This window comes from Mobula hypostoma, chromosome 20 (assembly GCF_963921235.1).
Source record: "Mobula hypostoma chromosome 20, sMobHyp1.1, whole genome shotgun sequence".
Lineage (NCBI taxonomy): Eukaryota > Metazoa > Chordata > Chondrichthyes > Myliobatiformes > Myliobatidae > Mobula > Mobula hypostoma.
The window spans coordinates 32585754-32607494 of NC_086116.1; the positions used below are offsets into that span (position 1 = coordinate 32585754).

The 21741-nt window shown below is 40.2% G+C and overlaps 1 protein-coding gene across 2 annotated transcripts in view; it reads left to right on the top strand.

Moving 5' to 3' along the window:
- mov10l1 (Mov10 like RNA helicase 1) overlaps positions 1 to 21045 on the top strand; it is a 65907-nt gene extending 44862 nt beyond the window's left edge. Inside the window, exons 17-27 of one of the 2 annotated variants that reach the window (XM_063072150.1) lie at positions 197 to 381; positions 1004 to 1150; positions 3674 to 3795; positions 4664 to 4763; positions 7185 to 7346; positions 9727 to 9900; positions 12726 to 12875; positions 14643 to 14750; positions 19636 to 19779; positions 20039 to 20128; positions 20644 to 21045. In XM_063072150.1, the coding sequence (XP_062928220.1) occupies positions 197 to 381; positions 1004 to 1150; positions 3674 to 3795; positions 4664 to 4763; positions 7185 to 7346; positions 9727 to 9900; positions 12726 to 12875; positions 14643 to 14750; positions 19636 to 19779; positions 20039 to 20128; positions 20644 to 20676 (1415 nt within the window). In that variant the 3' untranslated portion in view covers positions 20677 to 21045. The remainder of the gene's footprint in view (positions 1 to 196; positions 382 to 1003; positions 1151 to 3673; positions 3796 to 4663; positions 4764 to 7184; positions 7347 to 9726; positions 9901 to 12725; positions 12876 to 14642; positions 14751 to 19635; positions 19780 to 20038; positions 20129 to 20643) is intronic. The other variant, XM_063072151.1, reaches the window with a different exon arrangement.
- The last annotated feature ends 696 nt before the right edge of the window (positions 21046 to 21741 follow it).

Genomic DNA, 21741 nt, shown 5'->3' on the forward strand with positions numbered 1-21741 from the left:
TAGAGAGATCTCTCAGAGGTCAACGAGCAAAGTCTTAAGTTAATAAACCAACAACCTGTGGAGCTAGTGTGGAATCTGAAGTCATTTCTGCTTTAGTAGTTTCACTTTGGTGGTGTATTATGCTTGGGGATAATACTGTGAACATTTCAAGATCTCAACAGTTAAAAGCATGAAATTGCTTATGATTTCAACATAGGAAAAAATGTGGGAGCTGAACCATCTAATCAGAGAGTATGCAGCTTTTTCAATTCACTGCTGAATGACCAACAAAAGTCTGCAGTCAAACAAATTGTCCGTGGCGAGTGCAGACCAACACCATACATTGTGTTTGGGCCCCCTGGCACTGGGAAAACGGTCACCATCCTTGAAGCTATTTTGCAGGTATTTGATATCTTCAATGTTTTTAGTATATTTTAAGATTCATTTGGCTTTTCACAGCCTCATCAATGCAGTGAATGGATTTGCTGTCTGGACCATTGCACCATTCCAGTAACAATCACCAGAGAGAGGAACATTTCCTTTCATTTTCATTGGTTTGATCTGATAGTCTCACTTTAGCTGTCATCAGCACTGAACGGTGTTTTTCCCCTCTCTCATTTCCTTTGCGTGAAAAATGTCGACCTCTTTATTTCCTGATCTACAGGTGAAAATGGTAAATCACATTTCAGTGAACTCTCACTTTCATGTACAGTATATAACTTGTGTATTATTTATAATTCAGAGTTTATTATTTGATGAAAGAGTGTACTGTATTGTCATATCTGGCTAGTTACTTAATGTTGAACTGGAAAGAATCCATTTGCTCAGAGTTCCAACTCGTGTTTTTTAAGGCAGGTAGATTACAGACAGTAGGAAATATGTTGAACTGTCAAGTCGCATAAAAATTGATCTGCACGATAATTGGGATAGTTTCAAGTTTGTTTCAATAGAAAACTAACTTTTTGGACTTGTTCTTTGTTGTTTGGGCAAAATTTAATGCCAGTATTGATGTTCTTCTGTTTAGATTTACTTTACTTTGCCGCACAGTCGGATTTTAGCTGCCGCTCCGTCTAATAGTGCTACTGACCTGCTCTGTATACGGTTGCATGAAAGTGGTCTGCTAAAGCAAGGAGACATGGTGCGAGTTAATGCTACCTGGAGGCTTGAAAAGGTGTGATCATTTAATCTGCATAAAAGTCTGTAATGAATTTGCTGCCAGGATAGAAAGAATCTATTGTACCGAGAAGCATTCTAATTTAGCAAAGGCCAGAATGTTAGATATAAAAAATGCTAATTTTATGATTTATTAATAAAAGTCTTTTCCCTCTGTCTCTGTAGAACTGCATTTAGATCTTCCTCTGCACTTACCAGTTTAATATTACTCATTGAGAATTAGCTGCCACATTTCCAACACTACAGGAATGCCTTGATTTTAAAATTGTTTGTAAAGGGTTTGGTATATCCAGAAGGAGGTGATGTGACGGGCCCAATGCAAATACAAGACTACTTTTTATCCACTCACTTCAGCCTTGATTTTTTTTTAAATTGTACGTCTACTCTGACCTTTGGACTTGATTAGCTTTGTGTGCTGCATAAGGATTGTTCCTTTGTTGTTACTTCTGTCCATTGAATACTCCCAGCACCCTCTTTTCAAATTCATTCACGTGCTCGTGACGAGCCTTCACTGGGGAAACTGCTTTCAACATGCTATTTTTTTTTAATGTAATTTTAACCACAGCCTTTCTGCATTCCAACCCAAGACACTGGTAATTTAGTGAGCTTTGCTTTTTTGTTGGTTTGCAACTTGATTGGCTGTAGTAATTGTGGACTACTTGTTAGGGATCACTTATTTGTCTGCTTCATTTTAAATGTTCAAATCAAATCAAATTCAAGTTGAATTATCATTCAACCATACGTGAATACTGCTGAACAAAACAGTGTTCCTCTGGGGCCAAGGTGCAAAACATACATTGCACATTCAAACTATCAAGCAAAAAAAAAGTCGTGAAAAAACACATACATAGCCAAGACCCTGAGCGACACGCCCTGCAGATTGATGGTACAGATTCTGGCAGTGAGCAGCCACTGCAATCCAGCCTGTCATTCTACCAATTGAACAGTAGAGGGGACAGCGCTGATGTCCCCCCCCCCCCACCAAACCAAGCATGGATGCCACGCTACACCGCCTCCAGCGTCCCCTCTCCTGGACTACAGCAGCAGGCAAGCCAGCAGCTTGAGGTCTAGTCCTTGATACAACCGAGGTTATGCAACTTCCCCACTGCCAGTTGCACTACCAAACAGTTGATTGTGCATTCATCTCACAGGGATATTTCCATTTCTCTCTCCCCCCCCCCCCCAAATTTATTTGTTTGAAATTTAAATATTGAAATTTGGAATCTTACAGAAGATGACTAATTGATCAGATATCGCTTCACTCTCAGGGTTGTCGGGAAAGACAAGGAAATGTGTTAAATGTTGATCAATTAAACGGATATTAAACTTAATAATCTTTGTGTTAGCATTATAGCTTTTGATTCTGATATTTAGATCCCTTCATGGGTGCATGGTAGCGTAGTGGTTAGCATAAAGCTATTACAGCTTGGAGTGTCTCCTCTGTCACGAGTTTGTACATCCTACCTGTGGACTGCATGGGTTTCCTCCGGGTGCTCCAGTTTCCTCCCAGAGTTCAAAGACGCAATGGTCAATGGGTTAATTGCTCATTGTAAATTGTCCCATGACTAGGCTAGGGTTAAGCTGTTGGATTGCTTAGCTTACTCCATCTTGTATTGCTAAAAAAAAAAATTAAATACAAATTCTGTAGTACAAGGCTCTGAATCTGAATAAAGAAATTACATTTGTAGTTAGTTCAGCCATTCTGTAGCTGTGTGCACTTGATGACAATGATCATCTTAAGAGAAGATTTGTGGTCAAGGCTTTAAAAAGCTTATGATTTGGCCCATTATTACTGATCTGAAATGATATAAGATTACTACATTGTGTTAAGAAATAAATTGAAAGTTGGCATTTGAATGTTTGTGCTGCCGTATGATTTTTTTGCAAAAAATTTGGTTCAAGCTTCATTTTTTTTCCTTTACTGCATTCGTCAAGATTCATATATATTGGAGTTTCAAACTATAGTCTCTGTACTGATTCTAACATGTTTAATGAGTTCTTCCTTGCATTAAGTGATCCAAATTTAATAGTTCCATTTAATATCAAAGAATACATACAATATACAACCTGAAATTCTTGTTCTCTGTAGACATCTACGTAAACAGAAGGGTGCCCCAAAGAATGTGACAGTGAAAACGTTAGAGCCCTAAAGCCTCCCCTACTCCACACGCCATATCAAAGAATGTATAAATCATACAGCCTTGAGATTTGTTTGCTTACAGGTTGTATAATTTATACATTCTTTGCACAAGCAGCACTTTCCCCACTTCAACTTTTTTTTTAAAAAAAAATGCATCAACACCCTCCGCCATACTGTGACTGGGGTATTTTCCCAGTAAGACTCATCTGAAAAGGGAATACAAACATTTTAATATTTCCTCCAGCTAAAAGCCACAGAAGCTTCCATGTGTTCATATTTAACACTGTTGAGTAATTGTTTTATTGCAATTTCCATTTATGACTATAAATAACCTGAGGTAAGAACAGAAATAAGTTTCTGACTTATTCATTTCCTTTGTAGCATATACCTGAAACTGTACAGTTATACAGTAAAGATGGAGAAGATCTCTGGCAGGCAGCACACAGCAGGATAGTAATAAGCACCTGTAGCTCAGCCGCATTATTCTATCAAATTGGATTGAGGTAAAATGAAGCAAATAGCAATGAAATACTTTGTAATGAAATTTCTCCAAAATAATTGTAAACAAATGTTGTTTTCTAGGCTTCAAAGAACAAGTATAACAATCCATTTTCTGATTTTCCTTTTGGTATTGATCTGTTCTTGCAGATTTGACAAGGTGCACTTAGAGTTAGGTGTTGAGGTGGAGATGCATCTTTACTAAAGGAGGTTGAAAGACACTCCCTTCCTCTGCTAGCCTCCAAATCACCCTTGGGCAAGTTGTAGCTCCTGCGTATCCCTCCGATTAGGTCATGGGAGCAGATGGTGGAAGGTCGTAAGACCAGCTGGTGATATCACAAGTCCTGGTTATGTGACCACTGATGCCAGGCAGACAATATCTGAAGAGTGTTGATAATGGCTGGGGTCGCCCGTCTTGTAAAGACACTGCCCAGAAGAAGACAATCACAAACTACTTCTGTAGAAAATTTTCCAAGAACAATCATGGTCTTGAAACCATGATCACCCACATCGTAAGACACGGCACATGATGATGATGCACTTGAAGTAAAATATCTGAAATTGTGTGAAATTAGCTATGTTCACTTAATGGTTGGGCTTAGTATTTGCCTTTTTTGATTTTAACATTCTTCAGATATTTGACAGAAGAAATTTATTGTGAATACTGTTTTATACAGAGAAAACCGACTGATGGAACATTATATCGCGTTTATCAGGAACAAAAGAACTGAGAATTATTGATAAAATTATTCTGAATGATTTGGACTGGTTTGCGTTAAGGTTTTCTTTTTGTAAATAGCTGGTGAATAGGAAGATTTTCCTTCCAAAGCAGCTGATTGTGCCCTATTTTTGTCTTCCCCTAATGCATTAAAGGACTGGACACTTCACTCATGTTTTTGTGGATGAGGCTGGACAAGCAAATGAACCTGAATGTCTCATCCCTCTTCTGTTGCTATCTGGGAAAGATGGACAGGTACATATGATATGATAGTGGAAAACAAGCCAGATCTGGGTTGGTTTGGACAGAACAATTGGTATACACCTACTTTATAGATGATAGCATTTGCACTTCAGGTAATGGGCTGGATCTCTTATATGCCATTCTCGTCGTAACTCCCACTGAAAATCTTCAACTGATTAACTGGTGGATGTTGTGAAGTAAGCTAGTGGAAACAAAAACTTGTGTTCCAATAAAAAAAAATCTCTTAATTCCATGTCACTCTCGAGATTCCTCCTGATCTGAGTATTTTCAGCAATTTGTCCCTTTGTTTCTGATTCCAACATCTGCAGTGTTTTGCCTCTATTATGCAGAACAAGAATTTATATTTAGCTTTGCCTGAACTGCATTTTATTTTGATAGACAAAATTTGAAAAGTACTTGATGAAATTTCCAACTTTGAATCTTTGAATAACCATAATTCTAAGGTCCAATTTAATGTCAGAAAAATGTATACAATATACATCCTGAAATGATTTTTCTTCACAACCATCCACAAAAACAGAGGAGTGCCCCAAAGAATGAATGACAGTTGAATGTTAGAACCCCAAAGACCCCCCCCCCTCCACCAGCACGTAAGTGACAGCAAGCAACCATCTCCCCCCACCAGCTAAAGAAAAAGCATTGGTACTCACCACCCAGCACTCAGGCGTGAGCAAAGCAATAGCAAAGACACAGACTTGCAGTTACTCCAGAGACTTTGCGTTTCACCTGGTATACGACATACCCCAGGATCTTTCTCTCCCTAATAAGGGAGAAGGAGGTGTCTCTGTATTCCCAGCGAGCAGGGAGACATAACAAACAACTTGCTGGTTTACGATGTTAAAAATCCATTACATCGCTTTTTACGAGCTCTGTGACCAAAGATCGCAAGTCTCTGGGCACACAGTCGTAGGGTATTCCAACTGCCCCGACAACACACTGGTCTCCTGCCGTGACACCAACCCTCGATCCGCCTGGCTCCAGAGCACTGAGATCCTAGGCTTCCAAATCCAAGCCGGACTCTTATGCCGAGCCCTTGGCGTGCCTAACAACGGCTGGTTATGAAACCCGAGAGCGGGTCCCATACCCGCAAAGAACCAAAGTCAGCGTGTAACTCCAGGTCAGGGTCTTCAAAAGAACCATGAAAGGGAAAAATAAAGATATTAAAGATGGAAATAGAGCTGTTTCCGAAGATGCAAACAAAGGAGTTGCCATTTAGCACCATTGTTACTCTGCTCCGCCTCTTCAAAGAGTGAGCAATCCGTGTTGATATGGTCACTGCTGGAGAAATAATACATCAGAGGATTTTTTATTTTTATTTTCTCTTATCCCTGCTTCTATAGAGCAAAGTCTAGCAACAGTTCAGTTTGTTCACCTCTCAGTGAATTGGATAATCACCTACCAATAGCCAAAATTCTAAAACGTCTTTCTCAGGAAAGGGGTAATATGTAGAAACACGAGAAAGTCTGCAGATGCTGGAAATCCAAAGCAACACACACAAAATGATGGAGAAACTCAGCAGGCCAAGCTGCATCTATGGAAAAGAGTCAACATTTCAGGCAGAAAGATGTCCTGATGAAGGGTCTCAGCCAGAAACATCAACTGTGTACTCTTTTCCGTAGATGCAGCTGGCCTGCTGACTGAGTCCCTCCAACATTTTGTGTGTATATTCAGATTTGTTTGTTGTGGATTTCTTGTCCAGACTCCTTTAAATTTTCATTTTAATTAAGGAAGGACATGAGGCCACAAAAGAGAGTAGCACTGAGATTCTGTGATGGTTTGAAATGTATTTCTTCAGAGTACATGAATAATATATAAATGCATAAAGACGTATAAACTATAGCACTACAAAAAGTAGTGGATACAGCCCAGTCCATCACAGGTAAAGCCCTTCCCACTATTGATCACATCTACACTGAGTGCTGTTGCAGGAAAGCAGCATCCCTCATCTGAGACCCCCACCATCCAGGTCCTGCTCGCTTCTCGCTGCTGCCATCAGGAAGAGGGTTCAGGGGCCTCAGAACTCACATCACCAGGTTCAGAAACAGTTATTACCGCCCCCTCCCACCCCAAACCATCAGACTCTTGGAAAAAGGAGATAACTTCACTCGCCCCATCACTAAACTGTTCTCACAACCTAAGGACTCACTTTCAAGGAATCTTCACCTTATGTTCCCAATATCTATTGTTTATATATTTATTATTATTATTATTTTCTTTGTGTTTGCACATTGGTTGTCTTTGTCCATCCGGTTGGGTACAGTCCTTCATTGATTCTATTATGTTTCTTGAATTTACGGAGTATGCCCACAAGAAAACAGATCTCAGGTTTGTATACGTTTACACAGTATGTACTTTGATAAATTTACCTTGAACTTTGAATAATATTTATGCAATTGTTTATTAAACCAACAGATTGTGCTTGCCGGAGATCCAATGCAGCTGGGGCCAATAGAAAAATCTAGAATTGCCAAAATGTACGGTCTGTCTGTTTCATTCTTAGAGAGACTAATGGCCCGGCCTTTATATTCTAGAAATGATATCTTGTGTGCATCTGGATCCTACAATCCATTTTTTGTGAGTTTAAATGTTCATTTACTGCAACCACTCAGTATCTGTGTGATTTGTTTGTATGCAGCATTTGTACAGTAATTGGAATTATGATGTTGCAATAATGGACATGATTGAGGGAAAGCTAGGACTGGCAACTTGCTGTTCCAGAGTACAACAGTTTTAGATTGTGACAGAGGGAATGCAGAAGACAAAAATGATGCATTACTCATTTTTGGAGACCATAACAGCCATACTTAAGGTAGCCTGGAGGACTCATTCATTGAGTTCACATGGTTGGAAATTTGGGAACATGAGGAGTGGATGTGGAATGGATGTTCCCAATAGTGGGAGTTTGAGACCAGAGGGCACAGCCTCAGAATACAAGGATGGCCCTTTAGAAGAGAGATGAGGAGGAATTTCTCGAATTCTTTGGCACAGACGCCCTCACTAATCAAGATCCTATCAACCTCAACTTTATACCCAATGACCTAGGTAGATTTAAAGCGGAGATTGATAGGTTCTTGATTTGTCAGGGTGCTAAAGATTATAGGGCAGGTGAAGCGGGGGGAGTTGAGAGATACTAAATCAGCTTTGATAGAATGGTGGACAATTGGTCTAATTCTGCTCCTATGCCTTGTAATCTAATAAGGGTTATAGAAGTGGAAAATTTTAACTTAATATTAACTGGGATTGCTTCAGTGTAAAGGACTTAGATGGGGCAGAATTTAAGTGCTTCCAAGAAAGTTATTTGAGAGAATATGTAAAGAATCCGACTCGAAGCGGGGCAGTATTCAACCTTAGGAAATGGAACTGGGCAGGTGGTAGGAGTGTTAACGGGAATACAGTGACCACAATTCTGTAAGTTTCAAGGGAGCAATGGAAAGCCATAAGGTTTGTCTTGAATCAGAGAAAGGTTGATTTCAAAAGCATAAGCAAGAACTGGGTAAAGGAGACTGTGATTATATGCTTGCAAGGAAGACAACAGCTGACAAGTGGGAGTCTTACAAGTTAGTGAGAGTTCAGGGTCAGCATGTTCCAGTGAGGATGAAATGCAAAGGTGCAATTTTGGATATTTAAGATTTGATCGGGGGAGGGGGGAGGAAAACGTTTACAGCAAGTTTAGACAACTTGAATTGAGGTAGGCTCATAAGGAATATAGCACATTCAGGAAAGAAAAAAAGAAAGTTCTGGGTGGGGGGCAATACGAGACCATTTTTTATTAATTAACAGTACTACTTCTAGTAAGTTTATGAGTCAGAGCCACATGTTTTGAATTCTACTAAAACATAGAAAACATAGAAACATAGAAATCCTACTGCACAATACAGGCCCTTCGGCCCACAAAGTTGTACCGAACATGTCCCTACCTTAGAAATTACTAGGCTTACCCATAGCCCTCTATTTTTCTAAGCTCCGTGTACCTATCCAAAAGTCTCTTAAAAGACCCTATCGTATCCGCCTCCACCACTGTTGCCGGCAGCCCATTCCACGCGCTCACCGCTCTCTGCGTAACAAAACAAAAAAAGTATAAAATAAAATAACTAACTAACTGACTAACTTACCCCTGACAACTCCTCTGTACTTACTCCCCAGCACCTTAAACCTGTGTCCTCTTATGGCGACCATTTCAGCCCTGGGGAAAAAGCCTCTGACTATCCACACGATCAGTGCCTCTCATCATCCTATACACCTCTATCAGGTCACCTCTCATCTTCTGTCGCTCCAGGGAGAAAAGGCCAAGTTCACTCAACCTGTTTTCATAAGGCATGCTCCCCAATCCAGGCAACATCCTTTTAAATCTTCTCTGCACCCTTTCTATGGTTTCCACATCCTTCCTGTAGTGAGGCAACCAGAACTGAGCACAGTACTCCAAGTGGGGTCTTACCAGAGTCCAATATAGCTGCAACATTACTTCTCGGCTCTTAAACTCAATCCCACGATTGATAAAGGCCAATACACCGTGTGCCGCCTTAACTACAGAGTCAACCTGAGAAGCTGCTTTGAGCGTTCTATGGACTCGGGCCCCAAGATCCCTCTGATCCTCCGCACTGCCAAGATTCTTACCATCAATACTATATTCTGCTATCATATTTGACCTACCAAAATGAACCACTTCACATTTATCTGGATTGAACACCATCTGCCACTTCTCAGCCCAGTTTTGCATCCTATCGATGTCCCGCTGTAACCTCTGACAGCCCTCCACACTGTCCACAACACCTCCAACCTTTGTGTCATCAGCAAACTTACTAATTTAAAAATAAAGTTAATTTGTAAAGTTATTTTAGTTTAGTTTGGGATTATTTAGGAGTATTCTAAAGGGCAATGTATGATGTTGGAAGCTCAATGGAGTGTACAGAAATTGTATTCCGATTTGCAGTTAAAATTTAGTATTTCTTTTTAGGTGACAAAACTAATGAACAATTATCGCTCACATTCGTCTTTGCTTGACCTGCCCTCTAAACTCTTCTATCATGATGAGCTGGTGACGTGCGCCGATCAGTCTACGGCCAACAAGTTTTGTAACTGGGAAAAGTTGCCCAAGAAAGGATTTCCCATCATTTTTCATGGATTGAGGGTACGTTGTTGAGTGCATTGCATTTCCAAAGACTTCAAACTTACTCATAATTAAAACATTATCGTTTTGTCCTTCCAAAATAAGTTTTTAAGGTTCAGTTATCAGTTTTACTGTCTCATTCATGCAGGGCATGAGTGAGATTATCTTTGGAGTATTGTATACAGTATTAGTTTTGCTATGTGAAGTTGCCGATAATTTGGAAGCAGTTCAGAGAAGGTTTATAGACTAATAGCTGAAAGGAGTGACTTGTAACAAAAAAAATTGGTGAGGCTACGCTTGTATCTGTTTTGAGTTTACAAGATGTGAAGCAGATAAAATCCTGAGGGGTCTTGACAGGGTGGATGCAGAAAGGACTTTTTCTTTAGGGAGAATGTAAAACAAGGTGTCAATTTAAAAATTATTTTTTTATAGAGAGAGCTGAATGGAAATGTTTTCTCTCAGATGGCTGGGATTTTGCTCTTCAACGGGTTGTTGAGTGAAGCCTTCCAAAATTTTGGAGGCAGAGTTAGATAGATACTTGATTAGTAAAGAAGTGAATGAATAAATGGGAAAGCAGGGCTGAGGTTACATTAAGTTTGGCCATAAAGTACAGGAGCAGAGTTAGGCCATTCAGCACATCGAATCTGCTCCACCATTCCATCATGACTGAGTTATTATCCCTCTCAACCCCATTCTCTTGTGTTTTCCCTATAACCTTCAATACCCTTGCTAATTAAAAAGCTATCACCCTCACACTCGATGACTTGGCCTCCACAGCTGTCTATGGCAGTGAATTCCACAAATTCACTATCCTCTGGCTAAAGGAATTCCTAATTATCTGTTCAAAAGGGATGTTCTTGTATTCTGAGACTGTACTTTCTGGTCCTAGACTCCCTCACTACAGAAAGCATCCTCACCACATCCACCCTGTTTAAGCCTTTCAATATTTGGTAGGTTTCAGTGAGATATCCCCCCTCATTCTTCTAAACTCCCAAGTGCATGCCCAGAGCCATCAAATGATCCTCATACGTTAACCCTTCCATTCGTGGAATCATTCTTGTGAACTTCCTCTGCACTTTCTCCAATGTCAACACATCTTTTCTTCAAAAAGGGGCCCAAAACTGCTCACAAAACTCCAATTGCAGCCGGACTAATGCCTTATTAAGCCTCAGCGTCACATTCTTCCCTTATACTCTAGACCTTTCAAAATGAGTACTAACATTGCATTTGCCTTCCTCACCACCAAATCAGCCTGCAAGTTAACCTGTAGGGAATCCTGCACGAGCCCCCCCCCCGCCCCAAGTCTCTTTGTATCTCTGATTTTTAAATGTTCTCCCTCTAGAGAAAATAGTCTGTGTCTTTTTTTTTCCTTCTATCAGAGTGCATGGCCATACACTTTCCTGCACTATATTCCACCTGCCAACATTAATGTGGAGCATGAAAGAATCACTTTTAGGAAATGCAATCCTAGTTAAAATACAAGCACTGACGTCCATAAGGGAGAACTTATTCAGATCTGCTGGAAATAATGGCCTCAATACAATTGCGGCAACACAATCTTTGGGTGGCTTTCAAGACTAAATTCTAGATAATAATAACTTGCCAGTAATTGATGTGGTTGGAGATGGCGTGGTCCCTGTCACCTCTGCCGTACCTGCTGTTGTGGTGTCTGCAACATATAGGAAATTTAAATTCCTCAAAGGAATTCCTGGTATTTCCTTAAACTACACTCAGTAACCATTTCATTAGATACCTCCTGTAAATTGGCTACTGAGTGTATGTTTCTGGTCTTTTTCCGCTGTAGACCATCGACTTAAAAAATTCAACGTGTTGTGTATTCAGAGATGCTCTTCTGCACACCACTGCTATAAACCACAGATTCTTTGAAACAGTTTAGGTATGTTCTGTTCAGTTTAGCGCTATGTCATTTGTTTACTGCAGGCCACAAAGTCAGTCTGCCCCAAACAAAATCGCGCAAAATAGCAATTTTTTTAAAAAAAGAGAAACCAGAAATCAGAGACACATATAACATGAACTGCAGAGTCCTCTGGAAATGAGTCCAGTCCACAAACTGCACTGATCAAACCTTGCCCAGGACCCAAGACTCTGGCAGCAGTCAGCAAGAGGGAGAGGAGAGACTAGGCAGATGGCGCTGAACACAGTTGGTCAGGAATTGGAGCCAATTATGGGTTCTTGCTCTGCCACTAGGCCATCCACTCCATTCACAACCACGGCGGATTCTCTTAGAGACAGCAAAAACCCCAGGTTGCTCAGTTGGCCCAAAATAAATTATCAAAATGTTAAGTTACAGGTTCCCATCGTACACAGATTAGTAGTAAAAGAATATTTAAAAGGAGGAGAAGTAGTGGTTTTGTTAACTGTTTGCAAATGATCACCATTAGTCGTGTTGTTTGCTGGCACCATCTTGCACTTAATTGTTATTTTAGATATAGCAAAGATGCATTGCATTCCCATACAATATGTTCCGGCTGTAGGAAAGGGTGTGTGAATGACATTCTCTTTTTACAAGTACTTTTAAATTCAAATTTTGTAACCATTCAAAAGGAAAGGTACGTCGCATCCAGGGTTTCTCCGGTTAGCGGACGATTTCCCTCCACGCCTAACGTAGTGGGGAACCACGTACGAGGCAAGTTACAGCAGTGGTTTGCCATTGCCTTGTGCCAGGTGAGCTTCCAAAGAGATCACCAGCTCGTAACCCAGCACAGATGGAAAGTATACAGGGGAGCCAGCTGGATTTGAATTTGGGACCTTTTGTCCCGAAGTCCGACACTGATGCCACTACACCACCAGCCGGATCGTAACCATTCAATATGCTTAAATTTCAGGGAAGTGATATGAGGGAAGGTAGCAATCCATCATGGTTCAACCCTAAAGAAGCTGTTCAGGTTCTGCGTTATTGTTGTCTGCTGGTTAAACTTTGCACAAGCCCAGTACCGCCTTCTGATATTGGGATCATAACCCCCTACCAGAAGCAGGTAAGTAAGATAACTTCATATTTCCCTTTCTCTGCACTGAGGTGCCTTCATTATTGATCTTTTGCTTCTGCCTGTAGTGGAGGTCAATGAATATTCAGGACCTCATGAAATGTGTTAACTTCAAATGCAGTATGGTATTTGTTACTTATTAATGATGTTTCTTTATTAAAGTTACAATACTATACAAGAGTTTTGCACAGTACTGCAAACTTTGTTTATATCATTTCCTGTGGGTTAATTTTGATTTGATTTTAAGCACATGGTAGAAATCCATCTACCTCTGTCCTCTCTATTTATTCTTAAAACTACAATTTCTGAGAGTCTTAAGCTTTTTCTTAATATTGGTAAACATTTAGTCAATACAGTACTGTGCAAAAGTTTTAGGCACCGGTAATGGGCTGAGCTGATCAGACCCCAAAGACCCAAACCAATTCAAGTGTTCAGGAAAGGTGGTAACGTGCATACTAGCACAGCAAAGTAACTTAAGCCTAATTTATTATCATAAAACAGAAACCACAAATAAACCACATAAAGTACCACATACAGAGTTATGAAGATATCAGGGCTCACAATTCTTAGTTTCCAATTGATGGTTGCTGTTCATGAAGTCACCCAGGGTCTGGGTCCTTGGCACTGATCGATCTCAGTCTAGGTGAAATCCCAAGAACTGAGTGAAAGGTGCTTCAGTTGTTCTATGTTCAGTCCACCAGCATAGCAAGAGACACAGAGATGGGCAAACTATTTAGTCTTTTGTTCTCATGCTACTTGTGCCTTGAGGCCAAGAAAGAATCCAGCCACTATTTTATTTGATTAGATTATGAGGACACGCAGTCCTCTTTTATTGTCCTTTAGTAATGCATGCATTAAGAAATGATACAATATTCCTCCGGTGTGATATCACAGAAACACAAGACAGACCAAGACTGGAAAAACTGACAAAAACCACATAATTATAACATATAGTTACAACAGTGCAAGCAATACCGTAACTTGATGAAGAACAGGCCATGGGTATGGTAAAAAAAAAGTTTGAAGTCCCTCGAAAATCCCAGATCACGCAGATGGGAGAAGGAAGAAAACTCTCCCTGCCATGCCTGACCACAGTCTGACTCTGAGTCATCCGAAAACTTCGAGCCTCCGACCAGCCGTCCAACACTGAGCACCATCTCTGCTGAGCGCTTCGATTCCAGCCCTGGCCGGCAGCAGCAGACAAAGCCGAGGATTTGGGGCCTTCCCTCCAGAGACTCTCGATCGCACAGTAGCAGCGGCAGCTAACCGGGCATTTCAGAAGTTTCTCTAGATGTTCCTCCGTGCTTCTCACGGCTGTCTCCATCAAATCAGAATTGTGCACGGCCCCTATTTAACAAATACGATATCATTTCACCGGAGAGGCTACACGCACTGTGTTGTGCCGCCATCTTCTCCTCCCGCCATTTCACAAACATTTAACAAACCTACAGTATTTAACTTGAACAGACACCTTACATGCTGCAAGCTCACAAAGAGTTAGTGTCACTTGGAATTGTTCAGACTTTAATCTAATATTTTTATAATATTTAATAAACACAGCACCCTAGCTATATATACGTGCCTAAGACTTGTGCACGGATTGTAAACATAAAACAGTGAAATAGTAATTTATTTTAAAAGTTCATAGAAAATCATACAAAAGAAAATGTTGACTGTGTACAGTAGTGGATGTGAACATTTGTATTCCTGGGTCATTACAAAGCCCTTGTATAAAATTGTTTCGTTTTGTGAACACAGGTTCAAAAAATTAGAGTCCTCCTTCGAAGTGTTAACCTTGCTGACATAAAGGTTGGATCTGTTGAAGAATTTCAAGGCCAGGAGAAAATGGTTATTATTTTATCAACAGTAAGTTCCATTAAAATTTGTGATATTTTACATCTTTAAGTCATGTATTAACTGAATGGTGGCCGATTAGGAAAAGGGGAGGTGCAACGAGACCTGGGTGTCATTATACACCAGTCATTGAAAGTGGGCATGCAGGTACAGCAGGCGGTGAAAAAGGCGAACGGTATGCTGGCATTTATAGCGAGAGGATTCGAGTACAGGAGCAGGGAGGTACTACTGCAGTTGTACAAGGCCTTGGTGAGACCACACCTGGAGTATTGTGTGCAGTTTTGGTCCCCTAATCTGAGGAAAGACATCTTTGCCATAGAGGGAGTACAAAGAAGGTTCACCAGATTGATTCCTGGGATGGCAGGTCTTTCATATGAAGAAAGACTGGATGAACTGGGCTTGTACTCGTTGGAATTTAGAAGATTGAGGGGGGATCTGATTGAAACGTATAAGATCCTAAAGGGATTGGACAGGCTAGATGCAGGAAGATTGTTCCCGATGTTGGGGAGGTCTAGAACGAGGGGTCACAGTTTGAGGATAGAGGGGAAGCCTTTTAGGACCGAGGTTAGGAAAAACTTCTTCACACAGAGAGTGGTGAATCTGTGGAATTCTCTGCCACAGCAAACTGTTGAGGCCAGTTCATTAGCTATGTTTAAAAGGAAGTTAGATATGGCCCTTGTGGCTACAGGGGTCAGGGGGTATGGAGGGAAGGCTGGGTTCTGAGTTGGATGATCAGCCATGATCATAATAAATGGCGGTGCAGGCTCGAGGGGCCGAATGGCCTACTCCTGCACCTATTTTCTATGTTTCTATGTTTCTATTAACGATTTAGTAATGGTTGACATTAATCTGGAAACATTGTGGTCAACAAACTCCCACTCCTCAGTTTAAATACACCACTCTGCAACTGGATGTTGGACTTCCTAACCAACAGATCTGAGATACTTAGGGTGTGCAACTACTCTCTCCTTATCACCCTCACTATGGGTCCTCCTCAGGGCTGTGTGCTGAGCACACTGCTGTATACTCTGCTCAAAGACGACCGCACGGCCAAACACCCAAGTAATCTCATTGTCAAGTTCGCCAATGACACAACAGTGGCGAGATGACGTACAGGAGAGGAAGGGGAAGAGCTTAAGGTCTGGTGCCAGGCAAATAACCTCCCCTTCAAGACAAAGGAGATGGTTATTGACTTCAGGAGAACTCACACTATTAACACCCCTCTTTACATCGGCGGCACAGCAGTGGAAATTCCTGGAACTGCACATCTCACACAACCTCTCGTGTTCACAACACATCCTACACAATCAGGGAAGCTTACCAATACCTCTACTTTATGAGGAGGCTAAAGATAGCTGGACTATGCACACCTATACTCTCGTCCATCTACAGATGTGGAGTAGAGATCATCCTAACAAGTTGCATCACTGCATGATGCAGGAACTGCACAGTGTCGACCAGGAAGGCTCTACAACAGATAGTCAAAACTGCCCAACACATCACCAGCACCAGCCTCCCGCCATCAAGGACATATCTACAGAAAGGTGCTGGAAAGGGGCCAGTTACATCATGAAGGATCCCACCTACCTTGCTCATGGACTGTTTGTCTCGCTTTCATCTGGGAAAAGGCTATATAGCATCCACGCTAGGACTGCCGGAGTCAAACACTGTTACTTTCCCCAAACAGTAAGGCTAACGAACACCTCTACCCACTGACCCACCCTTCCACACCCATCACCACCACTTTATCATTTTCTGTCAGTCACCTTATTCCTGTGCCCAGTGTCATATTATGGATATGTATATAAATTATCTTATGTATTTATATATTATTATTATGTTCTTTTGCAAACACAATAAGTGTTTTTGTTCTGCATTGGATCCGGAGTAGCAATTATTTTGTTCTTCTTTACACTTGTGTACTGGAAATTACATTAAGCAGAATTGAATTGTGTCTGCTACTTGCAGCTCCAATAGATTTACAAAATGAAAGCATTTATTTTTCTGTTAACCTTTTTCTGCTGTTTCTAAGCATTGACCTATGTTTTAAGGTGATAATCTCTTGCCTGATGTTTGATCATTTAATAATTGTTGATCAGTAAAATATACAGTTACAATAGAAAACATTTTGGGATCATATTGGATGACTTCAGGACAGTAAATTCAGATTTAGCATTATTACTATGACTCTAGCTACAGTGCTTTAAAATATAGTGCATTAATGTCCAATTAAACTATATAATTGACCAATTTGCTGATCACAGAGAAACTGTCAAATATTTTCAAAGCACAAATGGATTATACAATGATGATGCTCTTGAAGTTATTTGAATATACTAGAAAATGAAGCAAATATTTCTTCAAATTACTGCTTTAACGTCCACAGTATGGGTAGAACTTAGAAACAGGAAGGGCGAGCCAGTCTAGTGAGGCTATATTATAGATCTGCCCCTAGAAGTCAGAGGGAATGAAGAGGTGATCTATAGAGAAATTGCTCGCAGTTGTAAGAATAATTGGGCTGTATAGCAAATGCAAAAATGCAATACAGTCAATGAAAGACTGCACCCTACAGCATGGACAATAACCAATGTGCAAAAAAAAAACAAACTGTGCAAGTACAAAAAGAAAGAATAATAATAAATAAATAGGCAAAATAGATCGAGAACATGAGATGAAGAGTCCTTGAAAGTAATTTGATTAGGTTGTGGGAACGGCTCAGTGATGGTGTGAGTGAAGTTATCTATTTATCCTGATGGTTGAGGGAATAATAGCTGTTCCTGAACCTGATGGTTCAGTATTGGTGCTCCTCTTAATGAGCAGCATAGTGCAAGTAACTGAAGTGTCAGGGGGCACTTTGACTCTAGTGACCATAATTCTACTAATTTTAAGATAAAAATGGAAAACGATGTGCCTTGCCCTCAGGTTAGGGTCCTAAACTGGAGTCAGGCTAATTTTGGGGGAATTAGACAGGATCTTTCAGAGGTTGGAATGAGCATGTTTGAAGAGAAAGAACCAAATGGCAAGTGGGAGGCGTTTAAGAATCCAGGACCAGTATATTTCTGTTAGGGTGAAGAGTAAACTTGGCAAATTCAGAAAACATTGGCTGAAAAGAGGTAATGAGGCTTTTTTCAAGAAAAAGGACACATACATTGGATTTAAGAGGTCAGGATCAAGCAAATCCTTTGATAACTATAAAAAGATTAAGAACACTCTAATGAGGAGGAATGAAGTGGTTCTGGCAGGTGAGATTAAGAAAAATCCCAAGAGCTTCTATAGCTATATTAAGAGTGAAAAAGTGGCTAGGGAGAGTAGAGCAACACACATCAAAGTTGCTGGTAAATGCAGCAGGCCAGGCAGCGTCTCTAGGAAGAGGTACAGTCGGCGTTTCGGGCCGAGACCCTTCGTCAGGACTAACTGAAAGAAGAGCTACGTAATTAGCTCTCTGGATTAAATGGGACCTTATCTTCCAGATCAACCTACCATGTGGATCAAAGTTCATCAACTATCCCATCCCCATCTACCTTTTTGGTTGCTTCTTCAAAAAACAACAACAATTTAAGATTCATCAAGCACAATTTCCCATACACAAAGTCATATTGACTCTTTCTAATCAGATTATGTCTGTCTAAATGCTGGAATTCCCTCCAGCAACACTCTCACTGCGTGGTCGGCAGTTCCTTGGCGTGTCTGTGTTACACTTTTTAAACAACAGATGACATTAGCCTCCTTTCCAATCTTCAGAAGTTTCATGCCACTATGTGAAACGAACTGCCAGAGGAAGTTGTTCAGGCAGGTATAATAGTATCATTTAAGAAGTACTTGCATAGATATGTGGATGGGCAGGCTTAGCGAGATGGTGCTAAACGCAGGAAATTGGGACTAACTGAGTGGCATCATTGTCGGTGTGGACGCTCAGCTGAAGGGTTTGTATCTGTGTTGTATTGCTCTATGACTAACCCTTTGTAGGCCATATGAACCAGGGGCTTTTTTCCCCCCTATAGCACCTTTGAACTCTGGATCATAAAGCAAATATCAATTTTTGATTAATTTATTTTCATCGGTGCTGAGGTAGAGAGGGTTGATAGCTTCACATTCCTAGATGTGAACATCAGCAGTAGCCTACCCTGGCCCAATCATGTTGATGTCACAGCCTAGAAAGCTCATCGGTGCCCCTCCTTCCTCAGGAAAAAGTTTTTATTAACGCACCATAGAAAACATTCTGTCTAGATGCATCATGGTGTGGCATCTTCTCTGCAAGTGACCACAGGAAACTACAAAGTTGTGGACATGGCTCAGCACATCACAGGAACCAGCCTCATCTCAAAAGCCATGTCTCTCGGTAGTCAGCATAATCAAAGACCCCAGACATGTTTTTGTTTTCCCTCTCCCATCAGGCAGAAGATTTTTTTAAAAAAGCCTGAAAGCATGTCTAACCAGGCCCAAGAACAGCTTCTATCCCACTGATATCAGAATCTAAAATGGACCTCTTGTACTATAAGATGGAATCTTGAGCACACAGCTTTTATACTTCATTCTGCATTGTTTCTGTTTTACCTTGTTGCTCAATGATCTGATTGGTACAAATAGTATGGAAGACAAACTTTTCACTGTATCTTGGTACATGTGACAGTAAACCAATACCAAATTGCAAACTATTAACCATACCTGTGTACAGGTGCTAATTAGAGGTAACACAACTTGCAACTAATCCTGCTGTACAAATTACTTTTCACACTTGCATAGTAATATTTTAAATACTTAACCTATTTTACTGTAGAGTTCTTGAGAGTACTAAACCTAAAGCATATAGAGGTGAGCTTGCTGCTGTATGGGTTTTTTTGTTATGTTACATTTTTGTTTACCCTTTCATTGAAGTCTTAAAATATTTATTGCAAAGGTACGTTCAATTGAAGAAGAAAATCTGATTGAGGATAAGCATTATAGCTTGGGATTTCTTTGCAACCCCAAAAGATTTAATGTGGCAGTCACCAGGGCTAAAGCATTACTGATCTTGGTTGGGAATCCCTATGTTCTCCTCCAGGTGAGTAGAGTTCTTTATGGAATAGAATTTTGGTACAAGCAGTAATTAACAAAATAACATGTTTTCTGAGTAAAAGTTAAGGACTGTATGAATGTTCTGTAATTTCAAATTATTTTTAAATACAAAAATTGTATGAAAATTGATTTAATTTTTAAAAGGGAATTTCTTAATACTGAAATAATAGATGGCATTTAGTACATGGTACTCTGATAATACTGTTGAGTTTAAAACTGTTTTCAAAATATGTGAATCATTACAGGATGCATGCTGGAGTGCACTTCTGGAATACTGTATTCTAAATGATGCATATGTCGGTTGTAATCTCCCAAATGAACTTTTAGCCCAGAGGGTAAGTTTGTTATTAATTTATGGTTCCATTTTGTCCACAATGTAGTGATGTAAACCATGCTAATAGTTATCTAAGACTAAACTTGCTAGTATCTCTCAATAGATTGGCAAATGTCATTTTATAAGCATATTGCTTTATTTCTGAAAGTAGCACCATTGTGAGAGGATGGTTGTATGATTTCTGCAGCATCTAACCTCATCACACCCTAGTAATAAAGCAGTAAAAGAAAATCTGACAAGTTATGAGAAATAGGACAGTTGAGAGCAAGAGGATAATTCTGCTTCACTGCTTGGTACTGTGGTGCCACTAGGGCTAGAGTGAGCTGGTTTTCATCAGGTTTATTTGAGAAAATTCTAAATTTAAGCATTTTAGTTGCTGCTTCATTGTTGTGTCATTGAAATGGCAAATCACATAGTCACCCCCTTGGTCCATCTTCCCAAGAGTTTATCTTTTAAAAGCATTAATACACTTAGCTAAAGAGCTGTTTGTATCACTTACGTTTTTCTCATCCTCAGGGGTCTTCATCTATTTCTGAGATACCTGCTTAAGAACACTGCAATTTTTGAAACTCTTTTCCAAAAACAAGACTTCAGAAGAAAGTGGTACCCATTTTTTTTTTTTTGCAAGTTTAGAGGTTAATCCCCTCCACCATTTCTTGAAATGTTAAACTTCCAAGTAGTAAAGTTGCTTATTTAGTTGTGCATGTGTATTTAGCTTGATTTTCTTTTTAGCATCTCTGAAACTGTCATGGATCCTGAATAATACATCTGTTTAAAAAGAAAACCTAATGTGAGCATTGATGTTGGTCAGATTGCTTTTTTTCAAAACCTTGGAATTGCACAGTATATTTAAGTGCTGTTTCTTCAAGAATCTGGCCACAAGATGGAGCACAGATACAAGGCATAGAAATTCATTGCAGTCATCTGCAATAAACAGTATGTGGGTGTTCCGAGTCATAGAAAACAGCAGCACAGAAACAGGCCTTCAACCCGTCCAGTCTATGCCAAACCATTTAAACTGCCTAGTCCCATTGACCAGCACCCAGACCATAGCCCTACCATTCATACTTAAAGATTGAAATTAAAATTGCATCCAACACTTGCGCTAGCAATTCATTCCACACTCACCACTGAGTGAAGTCTCCCTTTATGTTTCCCTTAAGAATTTCACCTATATCCATGACTTCTAGTTATAGTTTCATCCAAGCTCTAGTGGAAAAAGCCTTCTTGCATTTACCTTGTCTATACCCCTCAATTTTGTATACCTCTCTCATCTTCCCTCAAACTTCTATGTTGTCTAACTTATGTCATTAAAACCAATATGTACCACAACTTCCAGCTGATCATCATGCCCCCTTCAAGAGGCTGAGACAAAGTGATAGGACTGAGGAAACAGTTGGTAAAAACTAGTTGCAGTGGGTAGTGAGACTGTGAGGAAAGACAAGTTAGAGATTGGCAGGAATGATGTTGGAAACTCAACATGGTATCGAAAGGGGAGGTGAGGTGGCTCTATTGGTAAAAAAAAATGAAATCAAATCTTAAATGTAACATAGGATTGGATGGTGTATAATTCTTGTGGGTAGAGTTAAACTGCAAGGATAAAAAGACTGATGG